Below are 27,587 nucleotides of genomic sequence, written 5' to 3'. Positions count from 1 at the left end.
CACTGTTGCAGTCATTACATTTGGGTAGAATCCCAAAGCTATGGTTGGGAGGATGGATTTATACAGCATTAGGAGCAGCTATAAGGCCCTGCAGGACAGAAGACAGGTAAATGGTAATGTTTGGTGAACGTACGACCTGAGCTCCAGGTAGCAGCTTCTAGAATGTCTCTGGTAGGAACCCCTCTGAGAAAGGCTGTAGAAGTAGATGCAGCCCTGGTGGAATGAGATCTGATCCCCTTGGGGACAGGTTTACCATGGTGCATATAGCAGAAACTAATACAATGGCTTATCCATTTGGAAACAGTCTGCTTTGAAATAGCCTTTACCTCTGCCCCTGCAGCAAATGCCACCAGTAATTGTTCAGATTTTCTTAGAGATTTAGTCCTGTTTAAGTAGAATCTTAGTTGTCTGTGTACATCCAATGAATGCAGAATCCGCTCACCCTTGTTCTGTGAATTTGGGAAGAAAGTTGGCAGATGAATGGTCTGATTAAGGGCCATACTAGATACCACCTTAGGCATAAAGGATGGATTGGTCCTGAGAGCCACCCTGTCTGGGTAAAAAATTATGAAAGGCTCCACTACCATAAAAGCCTGTAGTTCTGAAATCCTTCTAGTGGAAGTGACTGCTAAAAGAAAAGCTGTTTTCCAAGAGAGAAATTTTAGGTCTGCAGTAGCAGCTGGCTCAAAAGGAGGTAGAGTGAGTTTTTCCAAAACAAAATTGAGGTCCCATGCAGGAGTTGGTGCTCTCCTGGGAGGTCTTCAATTTTTGGCCCCTCTGAGGTACTGCTTTAGCAGAGGATGAGAAAAGAGGCGAGGCTCTGTGTTGTAATGAGCAGAAATGGCAGAGGCATGGATTTTTATGGAAGAAAAAGGCCCTTGTGAAGCATCTCAGTTAAGTACTGCAGAATCTGAGGAATATTGGGCATTGCTGTGCTTATTCCTTGTGCTTGGTTCCAGGCACAGAATCTTTTCCATTTGTCAGCATAAGATTTTCTAGTACTAGGCCTTCTAGCCTCCAAAATGACATCCATCACAGGTTTGCTGAGAGATGTAACTGGTGAAATTAGTTGATCAGCCATGCTGCAAGATTAATAGTTTGGAGCTGAGTGTAGAATCTGATAGTTCTGCTGAGACAGTAGGTAAGGTGTCTGAGGCAGGAGGAAGGTGCTACATATTGCGCAGGAGCAGATACCAGTGTTGGCGAGGCCAGTCTGGAGCAATCAGAATCATTTTTGTTTTTTCCTGTCTGAATTTTAGTAAGACCTTGGAGAGAAGAGGCAGAGGGGGAAAGGCATAGACTGATAGTTTTTTCCAGCTGAAGGATAGAGCATCCACTCTCCAAGCTTTTTTGTGATAAATTCTTGTGCAGAATTTGTCCAACTGATAGCTTTGGGGTGAGGCAAACAGATCTATGTATCGGCTCCCCCATTTGCGTGTCAACATGCTGAAGATTTGTGGATCCAGTTTCCATTCATGTGGGTCCATAAGATTTCTGCTTAGTTCGTCTGCCAGAGTATTTTGCTTTCCTGGCAGGAATTGAGCTTGTAGATGTATTTGATAAGTTAAGGCCATGTTCCACAATGCCATGGCTAGTCTGCAAAGGGGGTAGGAATGTGTACCCCCCTGCTTGTTTATGTACCACATAACTGTGGTGTTGTCTGTCTTTATCAGTAGTTGTCCTGGATGAAGATAGTCCATGAAGGCTGTCAGAGCATTCTGTACAGCTAGCGTCTCTTTCCGATTGATATGTAGGTGCATTTGATTTGGGTTCCATTGGTCCTGAATGCATCACCCTGCCAGATGCACCCCCCAAGCATAGTCTGATGAGTCTGTAGTCAGGGTTTGGGTGGCAGGAGTGGAATGAATGACCGTCCCTTCTTTTGGTGGCAGGCCTCTGCCCACCATAGGAACTCTAGTTGCAAGCAAGAAATTATAGGAATCATTGTTTCCAGGCTGTGACAATGTTGACTCCATAAGTTTTTTAGGTACCATTGAAGTTTACTCATATGCAGTCTTGCATATGGAATTAGAAGAATGCAGGAGGCCATGAACCCCAAGGCCTGAAGAATTTGTCTTGCAGATAGCTGGGTCTTTGTGGCCACCTGTTTCAAGTAAGTCATCAATTGAATTTGTTTTTCTGGCGTAAGGTAAGTCATCTGGGCAGTTGTATTCAAGCTTGCAAACAGGAATGTAATTATTTGAGAGGGTACCAGTTGTGATTCCTTTTCGTTTATGGTGTACCCTAGACAAGTTAGAAGCTTTTTTACAAATGCCAGATGTTTTAGAAGAGTGTCCTTATTTTCTGCCTGAATTAGACAATTGTCCAAGTATGGACAAATCTGAATACTTCTTTGCCTGCAAAATGCAATTACTGGTGCCAGACACTTTGTGAAGACCCTGGGCACAGTAGATAAGCCAAAGGGCAGTGCAGAGAACTGGTAATACAAATAGCCTGCTTTGAAGTGGAGGTATCTTCTACTATATTCCCTTATTGGGATATGCAGGTAAGCCTCAAGTCTATAGTTACCAACCAGGCATCCTTGCCTAGCATAGGTAGTAACTGTTGAAGACTCAGCATCTTGAATTTTGGAATGTCCAGAAATGTATTTAGAATGGATAAGTCCAGAATTGGAAGCCAAGATTTGTCTTTTCTGGGTACCAGGAAAAGTCTTGAATAAAAACCTTGTCCCTTTTCCTTTTCTGGTACTGGTTGAATAGCCCCCATCTTCATGAGGGACATGACTTGTTTCTGGGCCTCTGCCCACTGATTTGGAGGCAGATCTGGCCATCTGTTTGGGATTGGCAACATGTGGAAATGAAATCTGTATCCCTGGGATACTATATTTAAAACCCATTTGTCCTGGGTAATCAGTTGCCAGTTTCGTGCATGAAGTGACAGTTTTCCCCCCAAAGGGGCGGCCAAAAGATAAGTGCTTGGTAATTGCAGTGGAAAGTCATTGAGACTGTTTACCACAGGAAGGTGCCTTGTTGCTTCCAGATTTGGAGGTAGAGACACCCCATTGCTTTGTTCTAAAAGTTCCTTGCGACTAAAACCTGGAGCCTTTGGAATGCCTGGGTTTGACCTGAGCAGCTCTAGTGGGTACTGGAAAGGACCAGTTCTTAGTAGGCCAGTACCTACTAAACCTGGGTGGCTGCACTTGTAGGAAATCTTTCAGTTTGCATAGATTTAGCTTTATCTTCCATCTTTTTCAAAACTTCTTCAGCCTTATTACCAAATAGACTGTCCTGTTGTAAAGGAGCATCCAACAATTTTGCTTTAACATGGTCAGGCTCCTTGAGCCAAGCATGCCTTCTTATCACAGATTAAGTTACAGCAGCCCTGCAAGAGGCCTCCAAGGAATCAAAACCACATTGCAAAGTATGTTTTCCAACTTGTTCAGCTGAATGCAATAAATCCTGCAACTCTATTTTCCACACAGTCAGAAATCAACATAATTTTCTGTTTAAGTAAAGCCATGACATGCTGTTGATATTTAAGCATATGAAATCGACAGTTTAAATATGCTGCGGTGGTACGGCGGTAGCATTGTTACCTCACAGCAAGAGGTTCTCACGTTCAATTCTTGGCTGGGCTTGGGAGTGCCTTCTCTGTGGAGTCTGCATGTCCTCCCCACGGTTGGGTAGTGTTCAAAAGACATGCGTGCGTAAATGGGCGTGCCTTTGTCGAAGGTTGGGTGTCGAGCTGGCACCTCGGCATTTCGTAAAAATCTATTGCCAATCATTAGCAGACCGGAGTTCCACTGTAGCGACCACTTACTGGGAAAAGCCGAACGACAAACAAACAAAGCTCTGATTGCCAAGGTTCCAGACGTGTAAACCTTCTTACCCCATCTATCCAGTGCCCTGGAATCTCTATCAGAAGGGGTAGGATTAATGCCCTTGGGACCCTGAGAAATGGTTTCAGGGTCAGCAGTAGGGTTTTTGAAAAGGAATTTGTGGGAATCAGGAACCCTGTAGTATCTGTCTGGCTTACTAGGAGCCAGAAGCAGGGAATCAGGAGTCATACTGGATTCTGAGAAAACATCATCAACAATGTCTAGAACAGGAGGTATAGCCAAAGGCCTATGCTGAGGAAGTAGAAGAAAATTCCTAAGTCTCTTTTTAGATTCTGAGAAATCCTGACTCCCCCAGTGAAAGTGTTCCCTTAAGGTATGCAAAGTTTCTCCAAAAGAAAAATCCTCAGGAGGAGAAGCAGAAGGGATGGAGTCTTCTGCATCAGAGTCCTCATAAGTGGGTATAGATAATTCCTGATCAGAAGAGGCATCAGAAGAAATATAAACCTGATCTGAAGATTCATAGTCAGTGCCTTGCCTAGGCCTCTTAGCAGGAGGGGGGTGGGTACCCCTGATCAAGGTAATTAAATCCTCAGCCACTTTGACCATTTATTTTTTAGGCATTGGGGCCTGTACACATGGACCAAGCGTTGGGTTTTTTAGACATAGAAGTAGGTTTTGGCCTTAGTTTTGAAGATGGCATCGGTTTAATATACAAATCTTTAGGCCTGAAAACACCCTCAGAAGATGGTGCCTGCTCAGCGGCTCTGGACCCATGTAAGGTAGAGACATCCGCGGGTTCAATACTTAAAAGTGCCTCACTGAGTACCGGTGAACTGGTGACTGGCTTAGGAGATGCTTCGTCGTTGGTTTTGGACCTCGATGGTCTGTCTCTGTCTTTTTCTTTGCATTTTTTAGGTATTCTGGTAGTCGGACTGCTAACCGACGACATTTCTTAAATCTTGAAGCAAAAATATACCGATGTTTAATAGTGCGTTGATTAAATTTAGCACAAAACCGACAGCAAGGCATGTTGTGGTCAGGGCCTAGGCAAGGAATACAGTACAAATGAAAATCCTTATGAGGTATTTGCTTCCCACAAGTAATACAATTATTAACTTTTACTGACATCGGTACGCCTCACAGTATGATGTTGTCCTGTTCGATTCTCAGCTAGAGCATCTTCTGTGTGGAGACATACGTGAATGGGCGTACCTTCATTGAAGGTTGTGCGTCAGAGCTGGCAACTCGGCACACAAAAATCTACTGCCAATCATTAGCGGACCAGAGTTCCGCTGTGGCGACCCCCAACCGGGAAAAGCCAAAAGACACAACAACTGACATCGGTAAGGAGCAAGAAAGTTTCCCCAGTGGGGTACTTAGCTTTTAGTTGAAGACTTCGGTTCTGAAACTCAAAAATGAAAATTTCAGGAATCGGCCGACCGGCACTTGCGAACTGCTTCTGCTTCGGGCACTGCGCGGCAAGAAAGACTGACATAATGGTGTCAGCTGTATGTTTTATACCCCTGATGACCTGACATCATGGAAGAAGGGACAGCAACCGACGCAGGACCCAAGACTTTGTTAATCAGGCCGACTGAGGCAACCTGCCAGCAGATTAGCCAAATGTAATGACTGCAACAGTGAAACACGAAGAACATCCAGAGAACCTTTTGCTGTGAGGCAATGACACATACCGCTGCACCACTGCATCATCCATAACCACCGTAAAGCCTGTGGAAAGCTTGTTATGTAAAATGTTTAAGGATCTGTGGAGTAAAGGTAGGTCCAAAGCCTGCCAAAAGCTTAGGATGTTAAAGTCTTAGTAGTTAGGTAAAGTGGGGTGTAACATCGGGGCAACAGCTCAAGACAAAGTGGACAGAAAAGGAAGGTGGCAAAACAGGAGAGTACACATGAAATGTGCCAGATGTCAAATGGAAGAGGCCTAAAGAGGAGGAAGAATAGAAGGAAGCATGAGGAGAATGTGCAGAAGGAGAGGGGCTGGTTGTGGACAATGCAGGAAGAAAGGTCAGAAGGACCAAGGACAATGCAGGAAGAAAAATCAGAAGGACCAAGGACAATGCAGGAAGAAAAATCAGAAGGACCAAGGACAATGCAGGAAGAAAGGTCAGAAGGATCAAGGACAATGCAGGAAGAAAGGTCAGAAGGACCAAGGACAATGCAGGAAGAAAGGTCAGAAGGATCAAGGACAATGCAGGAAGAAAGGTCAGAAGGACCAAGGACAATGCAGGAAGAAAAATCAGAAGGACCAAGGACAATGCAGGAAGAAAGGTCAGAAGGACCAAGGACAATGCAGGAAGAAAGGTCAGAAGGATCAAGGACAATGCAGGAAGAAAGGTCAGAAGGACCAAGACTTTCTGGTAGGTTTGACAGAAAAAGGACTACTGGGAAATGACACCACTTTACAAGTAGTGAAGACAGAAGGACAGCCTAGGAAAAGGACAGAAAGAGCAGATAACTTGGGAAGGAATGCAACACGGATGGCAGGTAAGGAAAGGGAGGGAGGCGTTCTAGTGATTGCAGACTCACTCAAGGAATGTTAGATGGACAGGTGTCAGACTCCAGCAAATGAGTTGGCAGTGAGAACTATTTCCGCAGTGAGATTAGACAGGACAAACTTGGAAATGAGAAATCTTCTCATGGACGGAAGGAGGTAAACACAATAGTATACGGGGGCACAAATGCCAAGACAGGTAAAACCAAAAGCAGCACAGGGATGGGCAAGGGAAATGGGCAGGACATGCATGGAGTTTGGGGTACGGTACCCATTTTGTAAGTGAAAATGGTGTTTAAGTGCTAACAAAACAACACAAGAATAGGAGCTTAGACTACAGTGCCTGTTTCACAAAGTTGACTGACTGATGAATATCTGAATTAGAAGGTGACTCTGGGGAGGGTACATTATGAAAATACAAATCAAACAGTAAGAAAGCTGATCCCACATTATCATTTGTTTATATACTTGAACAGTTACTTCTATGAAAACAAAACATGTAATAAATAAAGTTTTCTTTTTGTCTGCAGTCCTCAGTCATTTGTTTTCAGCTGACCTGACAAGGCTTAAAATGCCAAGCTTCCCAAAGTCTCCTGCACCTACCTTGACTCCACAGGTCCTTAAGCCAAAGCTGTTACAAAGGATGGACAAAGGGGGCATCTGCTCTTGATGCAAAGCTGGTTAGGTCTGTGTTCAGATCTGTAGAACAGGCTCTGACCAAGTCCAGGAAAGCAAGGCGCTACAGTTTATCACAGGTGCTGGACACTGTTTAGAAAAGAGCTACTCTGTAGACCTTTTTAAACATAAGTGACACTCATTATAACTGTACTTGTTCAAGAAGCAGGATAACCTCTGCAGTACAAAGCAACTCTTTGTAAATTAACCATATGCACACATTCACCTTTCCAGTCTGACTGCCACAATTCACAAATATATGCACAGCTAGATTTCAGCTCTAGCCTAGGTCATCAATCCAGGTTATGGCTAACACAGAGTGCAGCCTACTGTTTTCAGTTCTTGTTTGATAGAAAGGCTGATGATAAAAGTGCACCAAAGTAGGGGCAAATAATGTACCCTTCTCAGACTGTAAATTTCTTAGATCCTAACAAATTGGGTACCATATTTTGTATCTCTTGGGATACTCAGGGGTGGGGTGTATGCTGGTTTTATTGCCTTCTCCAAGTTACTGCTACTCACAACAGAGGGGAGATGGCCAATAATCTAGTGGTGGGGTGGATAGCTGCTTATACTGCAATAGTGATCCCTACTTCTTGAATATCTGCTGTTAAGGTATATGTACTCACACATAAATACTATGTTCACTGCATGGATCACTGCTGTACTATGATTCTTTACCCATAGGGGGAGTACTAAAGCAGTTAAGTGTTCCCCTTGAGGTGCTGGTAGTTACAGCATCCCTGCAAGACTGTAATAATAATAATAATAAAACAAATTTTCCTTAAAAAAGGTTATGCACTTAGTTAACCATGGTGACTGTTTACTTGGGCAGCAGCCTATCCTATCAGCCTGGTAAGGAGGACACAAAATGTTCGTCAGTTTGCCTGCCCATGTACATCTAAGTAAGGGTAGTTTCCTCCCACCCTTATTCTGGGGTCTGGTACAGAAGACAGACAGCTGTACACAACCTGGTTAAGTACCAACTGGGATACCACCTTGAGCATGAAAGAACAGTTAAGCGAAAGGCTACTCCAGTCAGTATGAATGATGGTGTATGGCTCATTGTGCATTAGAGACTGAAGGTCAGAAATCCTTGTGGCTGAGGTAATACCATCAGAACCAGGGTATGCCACAAAAAAAAAAAAAAAAAAAAAGATTTTTAGTGCCATTGAAATGCTGGGTTGAAAGTGGGTTAGAATTAATATTTCCAGTATGTAGTTAAAGTCCTATAGAGTTGGTATTGTTTCCCAAGAGGCTTGAATCGCAAGATTCCCTTTTAGGAATGGCTTCATTAAAGTATGAGTGGACAAGGAAGGGCCCATGGAGAATGATACTACAAAAGCAAATAGGTGCACCTTAACACAGGCATAGGTCCATCTGGCTTGAGATCTCTAGGCACTGCAAGCCTTCTGAAATTTTAGCTTCTGCAGGTAAAATGCCCAAAAGGCTAAATCACAAGGACAATACCGTAAACTTGGCCATAAGCTTGTCCAGTGCTAGACTTTCTAGGTTCCTGCATAAAATGCTGTACATCTACTGAAAAGTGCTCCTTAAAGGGTATCCAACTGATATTATCCAAGCTGCTAAGCTGACGATCTTGGGCACACCTCTGGCCCTTCTTCCCAAGTCAGAATGGAGCAAGTTTACAGGAGCCATAGTGGTCCTTCTTTACACAGCTGGACTAAATGAAAGAACCACAGTTGGCCCACCTACAGAAAAGCCACTAGAATCAGCCTTGTTTGCTTCTTCTGGCCTTTTTCTCATCAAACATTAAAATAAATTATATCTGCCAAGTCTACTTATATGTGATCAACCAGAAATCATGTTCTCAAAAGCAGTTACAGTATCTATTCCTTACAGCAATGCAGCAAACCATGAGCTTACAAATAAAACACTACATGAATTGTCAGGGTATATCCAAAGTGCTGCCTGGCATCTAGCTTATAAACAGGATTTTTTTTCCAGTAAAATACATAAAAATGAACCAAAGATAAGAACATCAAAGAGAAATTACCATTGCTGACAGTTCTCTGAGCTACTTCCCAAAGGACCAGCCCAAATGCCCAGATGTCCACTCTTTTGTAGGAGTCAAAACAGTCCACTGGGATAGTTTCATCTAAGACTTCTGGAGCCATATATCGCTTGGTTCCAACCCTTGGGTTATTCCCCACATCTAACTGATTTGTGCTTTGAGAATGTACCACAGCAAGACCTGAAATAAAAGCACATCATCATCATCATCATCCTGTCGCTAGACTTTAAAGAAACAGTTTGTGTAGGATGTGTACCCTGTACCAAATTTATAAACATTTCTTGAGGAATCATCACAGCGATACCAATAAAATTATTTTTATGATCATTGATGTTTAAGCACATTTTACTTTAATATTACTATAACAAATGCCACATGTTTATGATCTTACTCCTCTTTTGCTTGTGGTTTAATAAGAATTGTGCTAAAATATAAATTGTATTTATTCTTTGGTTAACCAAACACTCATTAGACATGAATATCTGTTGATACAGCAGTTTTAAGGATACTTGGTCATCCTCACGGATGCTGCAAGAATGAAGCACCAATTTGTTGGCTAAGTGTCATATTTAGCTCACTTCATACATGCTGAAGATTTATACTACCTTCTGGAAACTGCAGCTAAACTGCATAAACAACATCCTGGTGATCTAACAAAAAGGGGTTTTGTTTCTGTCATATTACCCCAATTCGCATTTATTTCCAAGAAAAAAATTATCACTTTTATTCTACAGACGTCAAAGGGTGAGGTCTTCACCTGTTCAAGGTGAACACCAGGCAAGCCTGAAAATGCTAATGGTTTGGTACCATTTTTATGTGGGATCAAGTTGAAAATAGAAGGCTAAAAAGCTGACATATACATTTGAGTGCATAAAAAAATGCAAAGGGATGAGGGTGTGGCTAATACAGCAAGCAATTTGCAGCAGAAGAATTTTGCTCTGCTTCTCCTATATAATTTTGACAGGATTTAATCAACATTTTCATAAAAAAATAATTAACATAGGTAAAATATAGTGGAAATCATGATACTTTAGTGAAATAGGAGTTGCAGTCTATTCTTAGTAATATACAGGACTTATCTTTAAAACTGGACAAAATGGACTCCAAGGTACAAACAATTAAAGAAGACTGTAAAAAGCAGAGAAAAATTACTCAATGAAGTAGTCAAACAACAAAAACTTCAAACATCTGCTATGGAAGATTCAATTACTGATATAGATGGCAGACTTACAGAAGCCAAAAGTAACACTGAATCTATACTTACAAAACACCAGCTCTTGGAAAAAATGAATGACCTAAAAAACAGGGCAAGAAGGAATAATATCCGGATCTATTTAGTTCCTGAGAAACAAGAGGGAGACAATATGGTAAACATTTTAACTTCTTGGATTACAAAAATTCTAAACCTTCCTGAAGCCCTGTCTTTTGGAATAGAGAGGTTTCACAGATCCTTATCTGCAACAAATTCAAACAAGAAACTCTTTACCCCAAGATCCATAATAGCGAAATTTGTTTCCAGTCAGGACAAAGACTTGGCTCTAAAAGCTGCTTAGTCTGCATTGCCTATCAAAATCGATGATTCTATCATTAGATATGATAAAGATGTCTCTCCTTTGGTTGTCTCCTAAAGGAAAGAATGTATTCCTTTGTTAAAAGGCTTGAAGAAATCCGGCATTAAAACACATCTAATAAATCTTGCAAAACTAAGACTTTTTTGCCTGCTGGAAGGAAAACTTTTGAATCCATGAAAGAAGTAGTTTCCTTTGTCCAGTACAATAACTTGCTTAATCCTACTGAAGAAATGAATTTGAGTCCATCATTACAAAGACAGGCTACAAGAAATGAATGCACAGTAAAAGAGAAAAATAAAAAGCTTAGGGACAAGTGTACATTTTTGATTAGTATTACATTGTAATATAGTTTTACAGTAAATTGTTTCTCTGAAACACCTTTCAAAAGGACTTTCAACAAAAGGTAATACTTTACTTTTTATTCATTTAATAATTTCAGTTTTAATCAGTAACAATGTCTTTACAGTTGTAATAGGTTTGTTTTTCCAATAGCGGGGGTTCAGTTATTAATAATGAGGGTTGTTTTAAGTTTTAATAATAAGCATCTAATAAATTGTATTAATTTAATACTATACATTTGCTCTGATTCAAGTAACATGATGTATAAATAATGATTAATAAGTAAGGTTTGTTTTAAATGTTATGCTTAAACAATGGGAGTTCACTAATTAAAGTATTAATAATTTCCTATTATACAATGACCCCCCCCCATTAATATTCAAAAACGTGCACGCTGATTGGTCAGCGTGCACGTTGTAAATCAGAGTTATAGTAATGGAAAAAGGTCCGGACTTTTTCCATTAGTATAACTCTTTTCAACGGAGAACGCAAGATCTCTGTTGCTGTTTACAACCTGTCTTGCTATGTTAAATGAGTTTAACATAGCGAGACAGCTTTTAAAAAAAGCAACGGAGCATCTCCGTTGCTTTTTTTAAAGCTGTCTCGCTATGTTAAACCCATTTAACATAGCGAGACACTTTAAAAAACAACGGAGTTCTTGCTTTCTCCATTGCTTTTTTTCAAAACTGTCTCGCTATGTTAAATGGGTTTAACCTAGCAAGACAGCTTTAAAAAAAGCAACGGAAATTCTCCGTTGCTTTTTTTAAAGCTGTCTCGCTATGTTAAACTCGTTTAACATAGCGAGACAGTTTGTAAAAAGCAACGGAGATCTTGCTTTCTCCGTTGCTTTTGCCCACAGCTCTGATGTACTGCGTAAGTATACGCATGCGCAGTACATCAGAACTGCCACAGAATACCAGATAGTTGCGGAAGGGCAGCAAGGAGGCATTATACAATGCCATTATTTAAGAAAAGTAATTATTATTTTTTTTAAATAATGTCATTGTATAATAGCAATAACCCACTTCTGGGTGTGGGTAATGCTGGATTTACCCACGGTTGGCTTTGTTTGGCCACTCAGGCTTCGCCCTCGTGACCATACCACACCAACCGTGGGTAAATCCAGCATTACCCACACCCAGGCGTGTGTTATTGCTATATTATTTACTGTTACAGTGACGACTATATTTTCTTACTCTTCAATGATTAAGCACTTTAATTTACATACACAATGTTGTTAAATGATGAGGGCTTGCTTAATATTTAAGAATTTAATGTGTTTTGAATGACTGGGGATGTTTTGAAACTGCTTAATCTTCTTTTTACAGTTAGAATGCTTTAAACATCATTTTTATTCAATTTCCACCTCACCAATCGTGAGCCCTGAGTTTTCTAATGACTTTTTTTCAGTATTTCTCCCAGCTGAAAGTTTAGAAGAGATGGAAAAGGGGTTTTCATATAGTGCGAGCTTGTGTGTCACTGTGGCAGTTTGGCTTCATTTCAAAGCTGTTGTAACCTTTAACCACTTCAGAAACAGGACATGAATGTAATGACGAAACAGAACGCTAAAATGAACAATTTTGAAATGCTTTAGCTACCAAAATGTGATATTTAAGCTAACAGTAAAGTCTTCTTACACCTTGAGAAGTTTAAACTATATTATATTATGAACTTTTTAAGATGAGAAATGTGTGTTTAAAAAGTGGCATGGTGCTAACAGGAATTGATTTGAATGTGGAAAACATGTAGGGATGCATTGTAAACTTTATAGTACTGCTCCAAAGTGATTTGTCAAATTTCAACAACATGCAGTCCTTGTCATCATCTCCTTCCAAAGTGTCATAATAAGCCAGAACATGTTTGCTATTACTCTGCAGCTTTTTAATATGAATGTTAGCAGGATATAAATGTAGTGTACATATTTTGGATAGATAATAGCAATGTAAATAACTAGAAGTCTGATTAATTGTAATTTAAGTAACCTTCATTTCAGATTTGTAACAGGAAAACCAGTCACTTGCTTTATTTTTCTACTGAGAACTAAATTGCAATGGTATGTATCTACATTTAGATGTTTATTTTACTTATAATATATAGAGTGAGTGGGAGACTGGTTGCGTACATACATACACACACACACCCAAGCAGACATTAAGCTCTTGCAATGAATGTTATATGATTGTATGTAGTATTATGGTGGTAAAATGTGAATGTAGGTTTTGAAATAAAATATTTTATTTGTTACAGTTTACCATTAGTAAGCAGGCATCTATAGCTCTGCAAATTTGTACATGCATGATGAGTTAATGTTAATGCACATATAAACACATACTTTAAAATACACTTTTTTTTACTTATAGTTCAGATTTTCTTGTATCCTGTGGGCATTTTGAGTTAGATAGGTTGATCTTATTTAGATTTATTTTACATTGTTGTACAAGTAAAATACTGCTATGAAAGCAATGACCTTCTGCAGTGACTGTGGGATTATATGGGCAAGAGAGGAGTTTTAAACCTCTGATTACAGATGACCATCCGTTTTAAATAAGGTCATACATACTCTTAACATTTTACCATGGAGTTCAAAGATTTGTTTTATTTTATAGTGTATTTTCCATAGGTAGGGAAAATGATTTTCAAGAATAGACTGAGAGCATATTGTTTAGTTCTTCAGTCTTGTTTATGAACACTATAACATTTATATTAGAGTGTATATTACTTATTTATGATGTTATTTTTTTATTTACATGGAAGTAGTGGCAATAAAATATGATTAGACAGTGACATGGGGTTGCGGATGAGTGGTTTGGATTACTCTTTCATCAAGCCTAGAATTGTTTACTCCATGATGGAGGAAAAGAACATTTTTAACTCAGATTTTTTTTGTATCAGTCTTAGGGTTTTTGTCCATAACAACTTGTTGATATGATATTTCTTTGTATACAGTACTGATTTATTATACATTAGTTTTTAAACTATTTATTTGAAAATATGTCAATATACAATTGTCTTTCATTGAATACTGATTGTATTAAATAATCTAATAAAGAGAGGTAGTTCAAATAAGTATCTAACATTACACAAAACATTTTTTTTGCACAAAACTCATTTATTGATCAAAGATTTGATAGATTGCTACTAAAAGATTATTCGGTCTTAGTAGGTTCCCATTTTGGCTCAAAAAGAAGAGGTATTCTTATTCACTGGAAGAAAACATTAGCTTTACCTAAGATAGTTGAGACTTACTCTGATAACAATGGTATGTTAGGATTGTTGGTAGTAATAACAGACAAAAAATTTTACACTCATCAACACATACTGGATTCCTGGAATAGGATATAAAATGGCTAAGAAATATTTAGATATTACAACACTATATTCAAAAGAAGAAATGTTGGTAGCCGGAGATTTTAATTGTGTTTTATCAAACAAAGGCACTACTACTTCTTTCGGCTTTTCCCGGTTAGGGGTCGCCACAGCGGATCACCTGTCTGCTCATGATTGGCAGTGGAGTTTTACAGTGTCGAGTTGCCAGCCCGGCACCCAGCCTTCCACAGAAGGCACACACATTCATGCCTAGGGCCAATTTAGAGTGTCCAATCCACCTACAGCATGTCTTTGGGATGTGGGAGGAAACCGGAGCACCCGGTGGAAACCCACGCGACCACAGGGAGGACATGCAGACTCCGCACAGAAGGCACCCCAGCCGAGAATCGAACCGGAGAACCTCTTGCTGTGAGACAGCAATGCTAACCGCTGCACCACCGTGGCCGCCCTTATCAAACAAAGGCACTGCTAATGATAAAATATTCAGGTTGTCATCTGTAGCTAAATACTTACATCATTATATAAATTTAATGTATATGAGAGATATTTCTGATCTAAAATGATCAAATTCTATAAATTATACTCATTACTCTTACAGATTTGGGACCCACACCAATATTGATATATTTTTTTTCTAATGCGCTCTGTTCTAAAATAGAATATGTATTGATAGCCTCGAGTCCTTTGTGTGACCACAATGCTATCACTCTAACTTTAATTCCATACAATTTAAACCTATTGTCAATGACTCTCTGCATATATAATTAAAATAAAAGGTTTTAGAGATTTGTTTTTAAATGAGTTAAATCAATTTATGGAGTTTAATAACAGTGAGGTCACAGATACTATTTTATGGCTACACTAAAACTCTATTCACATGGTAAAATTAAAAATTGGTATACATGTAAAAGAAAAGAATGGAACAAAAAGTAAAACGCTTTGCATACCAACACTGATAAATTAAAATTAAATTTAAAACCCAGTGATAAAGCTACAAATATGGAGTTGAAAAATCAGAAATATCTAGAAATACTACCGCAAAAGATTTCAATTCATTAGGAAAAAAAGAAATTACAGGTGTATTCGATAAATCCTAAGAGTCTAACTAGATTAGCTATTAGATCTAAAAAAAATGAATATAACAAATCACATTAAGGAGATTAATCACAAGGAAGGAAACAAAAAGATTAAAATAACTGATTTAACAGATATACGGGAATGCTTTAGAGAATATTACAAAAAATTAAGAAAACAAACACAAGCCTTGAAAATCTATGGGATAGCTTCTTGAAAGAAAGCATACATTATAAATTAATCAAAGAACAGAAAAGTAAAATCGAGAAGTCTTTTTCTTTTGAAGAATTAAAGGTTCAGATTAAACATCTCAAAATAAATGAAGCTCCAGGGTTAGATGGGATAATTCCTGAATTGTACAAGCTTTTACCTAATAATATTTAAAAAATTTTACTAAACGCTTTTGAAGAGGTGAAGAGCACTTCTAATATGCCCCTTCATGGAGATATTCTCTTATCATACTCATTATAAAATTAGATAAAGATCCTGCTTTATGTTCTTCTTACTGCCCTATTTCACTCTTAAATGTAGACTATAAGATTTTTCATGTCAATATTAGCAAAAAGATTAAATCTTATACTATTAGGATTAGTAAACAAAAACAGACTGGTTTTATAACAAACAGAAGAGTCCAATATAATATTATAATGATCTTTTCATTGATTGATATAGCAAACAAAAATAAAAGAGAATTCTCAATAATAAGTTTAAATTTAGATAAGGCATTTGATTCTGTGAACCGGAGTGCTAAATGAATATAAGTTTTCCACTGACTTTATAACTTTAATTAAAAACCTTTAAGATAATTCAATCTTTTGTTAAAATATGTTCTTTTTTATCTAAATCCTTTGATATATTAAAAGACACAAAACAAGGATGTCCTCTTTCTCCTTTTTTATTTGCACTAATTATAGAGCCATTTATAAATTATATAAAATCTAACAAAAATATTAAAGGCTTTAAAATAATGACTTTTCCTTAAGGATTCAATTTTTTTTCAGGCAACATTCTGTTAACTAGTGGTAATACTGAAATTTCTATAAATCATATCAATTGCAGAAACATTAAATACTGGCCTAAAGTTTCCATCCAATAGCTTATGTGTCTAAAATCAACAGACAGGGAAATGTTATGAAATAAGGGACTTAAAGTGATGGGGGAGCTAATTAGAGAATCCACAATGGACATTATACAACTTGCAATGTAACTTTTTTAATTGTCTTTGGATTAGAATTTCTTAATATGAGTTGTGTGTGAACTGTTTGTCCACTACTATTACTGCAACAGGTAAGGGATAGAACTTATGGTATAAAGGCCTAATGAGGTGCTAATAAGACACACTCACTTGCACACAGCAGGATAAAAGCATGTTTAGATAAGGAGGAGAGAAACAGACATTGGGAAAATTTCAATATAGGGACAAACGTTTGGTTTAGGGAGCTCTGGGGATGCAGAGGATGCGGAGACTGCAAGAGAAAAGGGAAGCATCATAGGATACTATCATAGCTTGTGGTGGTACTGGATTTGCTAGTCAGGTGATAAAGAAGAGAAGGAGGAAGTAACAGGCTGCCAGTAGACAGACCAGGCACATGACAAGAAGATGATGGCAGAGGTTACCTGAAGAGTACATACAACTGTAGTGCCACACTAAGTGGAGGCAGAAAGTGGGAGAGTTAGCAATACCATACAAAAAAAGATGGGTGGAAAGACAGAGGGAGATAACGGTGACAAGTTATGAAGGGGAGGAAAAAACAAATGCATCAATTTTACAGCCAAAACCACAATGAGAGAAGAAGGGAAATAGGCAAAGTAACACAGCCAGATAGAACAGGAACGGTTTCTAGGGATCAAATGAAGAGTACAAGAGGAATAGGAGAAATCAGACATAACTCAAAGTGAGACAAAAACAAACAGTCAGTGGATATCACTGGGAGTGGTAAAACTGCAATGGCAAAGGTTTGGGGCAGGAAGACTACTAAGTGGTATTAGTAATGGTGATTAGCGACAGTGTGGAGAAAGAGAAGAGGGTTTTGGTAAAGAAATGCTCCATTTCCAATGGGATTAATAGCAATAGCAATGAGAGAAACCAGGCTACAGTAAGCCTGGTTTTGGGGGCTCAGACTTTGTAAGACATAACAGAAGGTGACAAAATGGTCACCAAGGAGAAAAAAATCATGCTGTGATGCAGAAAGATATGAATGACCTGTCAGATAAGCCAGCTGAGGTTTCAGCAATACGGGCCAGAAAAGTTATAAAGGATGCAAGGACAGGGAGCAGCAGATAGCACTGGCAGAAATGTTACCTGTGACAATAGCCAGCACACCGAGAAAGATGATGTTTAGTCGTATGACTGACTTTTTCAGTAGACAAGGAAGGATAATTCTGGAAATGGTGAAGAACAGAGATGGATGTAGCAGACAGATCAGCCAGGAAGAGTGGACACATCACAGAAACACAGGTCACTGACAGGAGTGGTGAGAGACAGAGGTGCCTGGGTACAGGTGGTTCAGGGATGACAACTGGGAAGGGTTGGATAAGGAAGAGAAGTAGAAAATATTTTCCATTTCACTGAGTATGAATTCCATGTGCTAGGCCTCCTGGCCTCTTTTAGTATAGTTACCATATCCCAAGATTAAAGTTGGTTGACAGGAAATGAGTGCTAAATATTCCAAGTCAACAGCCTGAGCACATTCAAGTTCGGAAGTACCTGGATTTTTGGTCATCTGGGTTAGCAAACTTATCTCCTGTATAAAGAAGACTGCAAGCTTCTTGGCAACCTATACCAACATCAAGAAAGTACAGTTTTGTACCTACCATAAATGTAGATGTCCGAACTGGATAGCATCTGCAGTCATAACAACTGGGTTGTCCTGTCGTCAGGCAGCCCTTCGGTCGGCCGGATTCCAAAGTCTGGGTCCGGCTTCGGCTGATGTCGCACTCCACCCAACGTCATCTCTGCTGGTCTTCGGGTATAAAGGCATCAGCCGATGCCATTTTCCTCAGTGTTTCTTGCCCCAGATGCCAGTTTCCCTCTTGGAAGGCTAAATTTTGGATAAATGCCAATGTTTCCAAAAAGATAGAAGGCAAACACAAAAAATAAGCATGTATGTACATATATACAAACAAATACACCATAAGAGACTCCCCCCACCAGCTAGCTATTAGGAGGGTAAATACCCTAGGAGTACCACAGAGGGGAAGGAGGGAGGGTAATCCTGACTGCAGATGCTATCCAATTCGGACATCTACATTTATGGTAGGTACAAAACTGTACTATGTCCTTCATGGATGCATCTGCAGTCATAACAACTGGGTAGAATACCATAGCCAACTAGGGAGGAGGAAGAAAAATTATGGTGTGGTTAGGATCCCTTGCAGTACAGCAGTGGCAAACCCTGCTCGGGATCTGGAATACAGAGGTAAATTATAATGCTTGGCAAATGTATGCACGGAGGTCCAAGTAGCCGCCTCAATAATGTCCTTGGTTGCCACTCCTCGTAAGAAGGCTGTGGTAGTGGCTGTTGCCCTTGTAGAATGAGGCCTTATGTTCTGTGGAATTGGTTTTCCATGGAAGGAGTAACAGAATCGTATGCAATTTCCTATCCATTTGGAGATTGTCTGTTTGGAAATTGCTTTTCCTTCCCTTCCTGTTGCATAGGCTACAAAAAGCTGGTCAGTTTTTCTGTTACTTTTGGTTCTGTCCAGGTAGTAGCGTAGCTGTCTATGTACATCCAAGGTATGCAGCATTCTTTCCCTCTGTTTTGTGGATTGGGGAAGAAGGTAGGTAGGTGGATTGCCTGGTTTAAAGACACTCTGGATACCACCTTAGGCATAAATGTAGGATTAGTTCTCATGGACACCCTATCTTGGTGGAAGATTAGGAAGGGTTGTACTGCCATTAGGGCCTGAAGTTCAGAAACCCTCCTTGCTGAGGTAATTGCCAGTAGGAAAGCAGTTTTCCATGACAGGTGCTATAGATCTGCTGTTGCTGCTGGTTCAAAAGGAGGGAGTGTCAACTTTTCTAGCACAAAGTTCAAGTCCCATGCTGGCAATGGTGGTTTCCTAGGAGGTTTTACATTCTTGATCCCTCTGAGGAACTGCCTGAGTAGAGGATGTGAAAAGACAGGTGGATCAAAGCTGTATTCTGCTGAAATAGCTGATGCATGTATCTTGATGGAGGAATAGGGCAGGCCTGTATGTAGAAGCTCTGCCAAATACTTCAGAATGTTAGCAATATCTATATTCGACACATCTTTTCCTCTTTCAGCACTCCAAATGACAAACCTTTTCCATTTTCCTGCATAGTTCCTTCTTGTTGAAGGTCTGCGGGCTTCAAGGATAATGTCTTTAACCCTTTGGGAAAGATCTGGATTAGTTGCTGCTATGTGATGTTCCATGCAGTCAGTTGCAAAGTTTTTAGGTTTGGATGCATGATGCTGTAGTTGTTCTGAGTTAACATCAAAGGCATCAGGGGTATTGACCACATTTTCTCCCGAGACATGCTCCTCAGCAATGGGTACCAGTGTTGTCTTGGCCAGTTTGGAGCTATCAGGATTATCCTTGGACGTTCCTCCTTGATTTTCAGTAGTACCTTGTGTATCAAAGGAAGAGGCGGGAATGCATATGCTGTTAGGCCTTTCCAGTTGAAAGAGAGCGAATCCACTTTCCATGCTAATGGATGGAATGTCCTTGTGCAGAATTTTTTGAGCTGGTGATTGAGAGGGGAAGCGAATAGATCTATCTGTGGCATTCCCCATTTCTTTGTGATGGTCTTGAAGATGTCCGGGTGTAGCATCCATTCGTGAGCATCCGAGGTGGTTCTGCTTAACATGTCTGCTAGAGTGTTCTCCTTTCCCGGTACAAATATTGCCTGTAACTGGATGTTGTAGCTGAGTGCCAGGTTCCAAAGGTCCAAAGTCATTCTGCATAGGGGGTATGAATGAGTGCCTCCCTGTTTGTTGATGTACCACATGACTGTGGTGTTGTCTGTCCTTATCATCAAATGGCCTTCTTTGAGAAATGGTCTGAATTTTTGGATTGCCAGTTTTACTGCCAGCATTTCTTTTGGTTGATGTGCAGGTGTAGCTGGTCCTGAGTCCACAATCCTTGTACGCATTTGTCCAGCATGTGTGCCCCCCATCCTAGGTCTGAGGCGTCTGTTGTGATGATTTGGCTTGCTCGAAAGTTGTGGAAGGGTAGGCCTGGGTTTGACTGGCATGCTTGAGCCCACCATAGGAACTCCTGTTTTAGGCATGGGATTAGTGGTATTTCTGCTTCTAGGCTGTGCCTGTGTTGGGACCATAAATTCTTTAGGTACCACTGTAGTTTTCTCATATGCAGTCTGGCATGTGGGACCAAGATTATGCATGATGCCATAAAGCCCAAGGCCTGCAGAACTTTTCTTGCTGTCAGCTTGTTCTGTTTTGTTAATGCCAAGAAGTAAAGAGGGAGTTCTTTTTGTTTTTCTGCAGTTAGGAATGCCATTTGTTTTACTGTGTCCAATTCCGCGCCCAAGAATGTCCTTGTTTGGGATGGTATCAGCCTTGACTTTTGTAAATCGACTGTGTATCCCAGGGCTTGTAGCAAGTAAATGACCCTTTGTAAATCTGTTGTCAGCTTGCTTTTGTTGTCCGCTTGTAGCAGGCAGTCGTCCAGGTGTGGATAAATTTGGATTCCCTGTAGTCTGCAGTGGGCGATTACTGATGCCAGGCATTTTGTGAATACTCTGGGCGCAGTAGATAAGCCAAAGGGCAATGCTGAGAATTGATCATGCTCTGATCCTGCAAGAAATCTGAGGTATCTTCTGCAATTTGGTCGAATGGGGACGTGCAGGTATGCCTCCTTGAGATCTAGAGTTACCAGCCAACACTCCTTGCCCAGCATGGGAAGAAGTTGCTGTAGGGTCAGCATTTTGAATTTTGGGACAATGATGTATGTGTTTAAGATGGACAGGTCGAGAATAGGTCTCCAACTTTTTTCTTTTCTTGGAACTAGGAATAGTCTGGAGTAGAATCCTTTGCCCTGTTCTGTTATTGGTACTCTTTCCACAGTTCTCATCTTTGTTAATTGCATTATCTGCTGTAGAGCTTCTATTTTTTGATTTGGAGGCAGGTTTGGCATTCCTCTTTTGACTGGTAGTGTGTGGAAGTGGAACCGGTATCCTTGGTCTATGGTTTGCAAAATCCACTTGTCTTTTGTGATATAGTGCCAATTTTTCGAAAATAAAGCTAACTTTCCGCCTAATGGTGCTGCTATTTGCTCCCTGGTAGGCGGAGTTAGAGTCAAGTCACTGTGATTGTCCTGTTGCAGTGGTAGTGGTTGTGTCTGTGCCTCTGTTATTACCTTGCCACTGTCGTCCTCTGTAGGCACCTCCTCTGGATTGGTTTCTGCCTCTGGAACGTCTATTCCTGCCCCTTTGGGATCTTGTGGAGTCAGGAAAGGACCAATTTTGGCAGGCCAGTTCCTGCTAAACCTTGGGGGCTGAACCTGTAAGAAATCTTTAACTGTTTGTACAGATTTTGCCTTTTCTTCCATTTTCTTCATTACCTGCTGGGCAGGTGTACCAAATAAACTGGCCTTATCCATAGGAGCATCTAATAGCTTAGCTTTAACATGATCCGGTAAGACCTGCTCTTTCAACCATGCATGTCTTCTTATCACTGTGCCAGTCATGGCTGATCTAAATGAAGCCTCCAGTGCATCATAGCCACATTTTAAGGAATGGTTACTAACCTGTTGTATGTTATTTACCATTTCTAATACATATTTCTTATCTATAGAGTCATCAGAGGATAGCTTTTTAGTTAACTGGTCAGGCATAAACTCTTGGTATTGTATCATGTGAAACTGACAGTTTAAAGCTCTAGCTGAGAGAGTAGCAGAAGTGTAAACTTTTTTGCCCCATCTGTCTAAAGACCTGGATTCCCTTTCTGAAGGTATAGGGTTTTTTGTTGTGGTCGAGGCTACTGCCTTAGGCCCCTGGGAAATAGTTTTGGGGTCCGCCAGTGGGGCCTTGTATAGGTGGTGATGAGTGTCTGGCACCCTGTAAAATCTATCAGGTTTGGCAGGGGCTGGAGGTAAAGAATCAGGAGCAGTGCAGACATCATTAAATGCATCATCCACAACAGGCAAAACAGGAGGAATAGCTAAGGGCCTATGTTGTGGTAAGTGCAGAAAAGTCCTAAGCCTTTTCTTGAATCTGAGAAATCTTGTCCCTGCCATTGGAATTGCTCTCTCATGGCATGTAAGGTTTCCCCAAAGGAAAATTCCTCTGGTGGAGAGGCAGCTGGAATGGATTCTTCAGCATCAGAGTCTTCATAAGTAGAAAAAGGATCCTCTGGCTGTTCTGCAATGTCGGAGTCATCCGCAGAATCATCAGAGGACACTGGCTCGGGGGGCTCTGTCCTAGGTCTCTTTTCTGGTGGCTGAGAGGCCCTGTCTGGGTGAGATTGGGATCCCCTAATTAAAGATATTAAATCTTCTGCCAGAGTAAGCATTTGTGAACTGGAAGCGGGCCTGTGTGAGGGAGGTTTAACAGGCACTGACTTAGCAGATTTGGCTGCTTTAGCCCTGGCAAAGGCCTTGATAGACATGGCTGCAGGGGGTCTTGCAGCACCACGTGCTGGGGTAGAGACATCCAAAGGGATGGTGTCAGATAACTCACTAGAAGCCACAGTTGTAGGCAAAATTTCTGAGGCCGATTCAGGTAAAGTAGCGGAAGCCTCAGTAGTAGTCATGGATTCAGCTGAAGATTGACCAGTTTTCTCGGTTTCGGCCGAAACAGAGACACTCGCGGCTTGCTTGACCGTGGTTTCGGCCGAAACCGCGGGCGAGTGTCGGTCTTTTTCCTTGCGTTTTTTGACAATTTGGGTAGTCGGAGGATCCGACGGCATAATGTACGCAAAGTCTGAGCCGAAAAACTGTTCAGCAAACTCCGACCGACGCCTTAGCGTTTGTCGGTTGAAGGAAGCACAGGCCGAACAGGCTGCTACGTCGTGGTCTGGGCCTAAGCAAGGCAGACAGTAAGAGTGGAAATCTTTATGAGGTATTTGTTTCCCACAAGTTAAACAATTATTGACTTTTTCTGACATCGGCTGAGGCAAGAAAGAGTCCCCAACGGGGTACTTAGCTTTTTAGAAGTCTTCGAAGTAGTATTCGGTAGTAGTAATCTCTGGATCTGACCGACCGGCACTTGCGAACAGCTTCTGCTTCGGGCGCCACGCGGCAAGAAAGACTGAGGAAAATGGCGTCGGCTGATGCCTTTATACCCGAAGACCAGCAGAGATGACGTCGGGTGGAGTGCGACATCAGCCGAAGCCGGACCCAGACTTTGGAATCCGGCCGACCGAAGGGCTGCCTGACGACAGGACAACCCAGTTGTTATGACTGCAGATGCATCCATGAAGGACATCCAGCACTGTTCAGGGATATTCCTTACATCTGCTACCCACAAACTATCAGTCCCTTCTGCTAACCTACTTGTCCATTTATGAGCCAGTCAGAAAAGGCAATCAACTACACCCATCAAGGTTTTTCTCATAAGTTCTATGCCCTAGTCAAGTGGCAGCTAACAGACTTAGCTCACAATATCAGCCTCCACATATGCTTATTGTCATGCATGCTTGACTTTGGCTACATTGGACAAATCCCCCAACAAAACCCAACAGTTGCTGGAGAACTTAGTTTGGAACTCTGCCTGCCTCTGATGAGCATCAGTAGAACAATTAGCCGAAATGCCTCTGTCCTACAGACTATATAAGCCTGCATCAGCAATTCACTCCAACATTTACACATGTGCTCCTCCAGTGACTAGACCATGTGCTCAGAGCACTATCCTTCTATGCTACAGAGCTGAAATTTGCAAAGGTTGTTTAAGAAGTGTTTCATAAATGTAGTCTCTTCAGTTGGTGGTAATCTGGAGATGTAAAGAAATCCACTTCTGGTGTGCCCCACTTCTTAGGGACCTTGCTGAAAATCCCTCTACCCAGTTTTCTACACAAGCAAAGTTCTCAGTTTTGTACTTTTTCTGTAGTCTAACAGCTTGGAATGAAGCTTCATGGCCAATCTGTAAAAGGGAGAGAAGTGGATGTCCTCTTCACAAGTTATTTTTGGGTATCAGGAATAATCTCAAGCAAAAATCTTTTCCCTTTCTCTGTTACTGAATTTTCTCTCTCTATCCATGCCTTCCAACAACTGAATGGGTTTGGTCACATGTGGCAGACTCTTTGGTACAGGTAATATTCCAAGGAAAGTAGAAAAGTGAGAATTCTGTGGTGCAGCCCTAGGCTACAATCCATTTGAAGTCAGGCAGTACCAATTTCTCCCCAAACTAGAAAATTCTTCTGCTCAGAATGTTCTGAGAAAGTGAAGAAAGGGGAGAGGAAGAACAGGTGGTATCTACAAGCTGAAGCACTGGTCGACACACCCTCATCAAATATATGTCAAAGTTGCGTGGTCTGGCCTTTGTTTCCACTTAAGTTTGCCTTTTTTCACACACTTTTTTTTTCTTTTTATGTTGGTCCATTTTTTTTTTTTTTTTTTTTTTACAGAAAAATCATTTAGTGAGGGGGTTGCTCTTAAAATATCAAGTTACTTGTGGTGAGAGAGCTAATTAATATGTAGCATCAATGCATGAGGTCACTTCTGGATTCCAGCCTCCAATACGCATAAATGGCAATTACTTCCCTCCTTCTACTACCTTACCTTTTTCTTATACCCTTGTACACAAGCTTTACAGTGGAGGTCCACCCACTTTCCCTCTGTCAAGTGCATACTTCCTCATACAATACAGGTATAAAAACACTTGTGGCCTACTTGCTCCACCAGTTTCCTTCTGTAACTCTACATGTACATAACTACTACGGCCATCTAACCCACACCAGAATAAATGCACACAACAGTCAACAGTCACAAATATGATGCAAATTAAGACATTTAAGAGCAGGAGCATTGAGAGGGCACTTCTCTTCTGCGATAAAACTCACCCCAATATTTTGCTCCCAACTGAAAATGCAATGGTCCATGACCATAAGACATCCCTTTGAAGATGTAACTGGGGTTTGACAATCATCAGGATAAATGCACACAATCTTTCTAATAAGCTACCTTTTCTTTCACTGACATGATTGATGATTCACAGCACTTTCCTCTAACTGTAGTAGCTTTCACCTGGCTAAAATGCCACAAAACAGATAACAAAAATCTTGCCATCAAGTTACAGCAATCTCCAGAGGAGTAGAAATCAAAGGAGGAAGTAGCATTCCTATTCTGTATACCAACACTGCTGAGTGCATCAGAAATCGTATTCAAGTCTCTACAGAATTTAAGTCATATGCAGTCTGGAACACAACTTGCTTGTTCAAAGCCATAAATACCAATTGTATTTCTGTACCCCCATATGCTCCCAAATGTACAGCTAAATACAATTTTTCCTGGCTGTATGCAAACATTAAAGGAAAGGATTGCTTTTTCTGACTTTATGGGTGGCACAGTGACATAGTTGATAGGGATGTCATCTTTCATCAAGAAGGTCTCTGGATCAATTCTCGGCTGATGTGCCTTCTGAGTGGAATCTGCATGTCCTCCCTGGGTTTGCATGTGTTTTCTCTGGGTGCTCCAGTTCCCTCCTACAGTCCAAAGACATGTAGTAGTGGACTGTACACTCTAAATTGGCCAGAGTGAATGAGGTGCGTGTAGTACAGATGAACAGCCATGGTAGGGCTAGCCACCCGGCGGTGTGAACACTGACTCTAAATGATTGTCACTCTTGAGGTGACTCCTCAACGCATTGTAGAAAGAAAAGGCGCTCTGGTTGGATGGACTGCTATAGCTGATTTTAAGACAAATTGGTTGGTATAGTTGATGTGGATGCATACTTAACATCTGTCCTTAGCTCTCTTCAGTGTAACCTAGCTTACTAATATCACTACTTATGGGTGAAACAGCATCCTGGCCTGGATCAACAGGTGTCATGTCAAAACGCATTCTCAATCACCAACTTGTCTTACCTGCCAGTATACACCTATAAGTGGCCTACAGTAACTAACAACACTGTAAAAAACAGATGCAAACTGACAATGATAAAGTTCTAACTTATTTATGGGATACAATTCCATGTGGCAGTACAGTCAATGTGGGCTCATTAAGGACACTGATGAATTTATATATCCAATTAATGGTAGGATATATTACATGACTTTTTTTTTCTAACTACAGTAGCTCCAGAATTATTTTTGACTCATAAATGCAGAATGTTCTCTGCTGAGCAAATAAGACATCTATACAAAAAGACATTATAACGCATGTATGACATACTTGGTCCTGTACTAAATAATGTCCTATAATGCATGTACAATATACTTGGCCCTGTACTAAATTCTTCTTCTTTCGGCTTTTCCCGTTTAGGGGTCGCTACAGCGGATCACCTGTTTCCATTTCTTCCTGTCCTCTGCATCTTGCTCTGTCACACCAACCACCTGCATGTCCTCTCTAACCACATCCATAAACCTTATCTTAGGCCTTCCTCTTTTCCTCTTACCTGGCAGCTTCATCCTTAGCATCCTCTTCCCAATATACCCAGCATCCCTCCTCAGCACATGTTCAAACCAACGCAATCTCGCCTCTCTAGCTTTGTCTCCAAATTGTCCAACCTGGGCTGACCCTCTAATATACTTATTCCTAATCCTGTCTACCCTCATCACACCCAGTGCAAATCTTAACATCTTTAACTCTGCCACATCCATCTCTGACTCGTGCCTTTTTGTCAGTACGACTGTTTCCAAACCATATAACATAGCTGGTCTCACTACCCTTTTGTAGACCTTCCCTTTCACTCTTACTGGTACTCGTCTGTCACAAATCACTCCTGACACTCTTCTCCACCCACTCCACCCTGCCTGTACTCTCTTCCTCACCTCTCTTCCACACTCACCATTACTCTGAAGTGTTGATCCCAAGTATTTAAACTCATCCACCTTTGCCAACTCTACTCCCTGCATCCTCACCATTCCTCTACCTTCCTCTTTCATTCATACACATATATTCCGTCTTAGTCCAGCTGACCTTCATTCCTCTCCTCTCTAGAGCATATCTCCACCTCTCCAGGGTCTCCTCAACCTGTTCCCTACTCTCACTACATATCACAATGTCATCTGCAAACATCATAGTCCACGGGGACTCCTGTCTGATCTAGTCTGTCAACTTGTCCATCACCAGTGCAAATAAGAAAGGACTCAGAGCTGATCCTTGATGTAATCC

General features: G+C 40.8%; 1 protein-coding gene across 2 annotated transcripts in view; it reads right to left on the bottom strand.

Moving 5' to 3' along the window:
- The window catches only part of ACVR1 (activin A receptor type 1), a 1,150,873-nt gene that overhangs the window by 190,469 nt on the left and 932,817 nt on the right, over positions 1-27,587 (bottom strand). For both annotated transcript variants that reach the window (XM_044074769.1, XM_044074770.1), the window contains one exon: positions 9,004-9,201. In XM_044074769.1, coding sequence (XP_043930704.1) covers positions 9,004-9,201 — 198 coding nt within the window. The remainder of the gene's footprint in view (positions 1-9,003; positions 9,202-27,587) is intronic.

The sequence above is a fragment of the Protopterus annectens genome, chromosome 6.part0 (assembly GCF_019279795.1).
Source record: "Protopterus annectens isolate FY-2018-M chromosome 6.part0, PAN1.0, whole genome shotgun sequence".
NCBI lineage: Eukaryota > Metazoa > Chordata > Ceratodontiformes > Protopteridae > Protopterus > Protopterus annectens.
The sequence above is the reverse complement of the archived record's forward strand: the minus strand, read 5'-3'. Positions and strand labels throughout refer to the sequence as shown.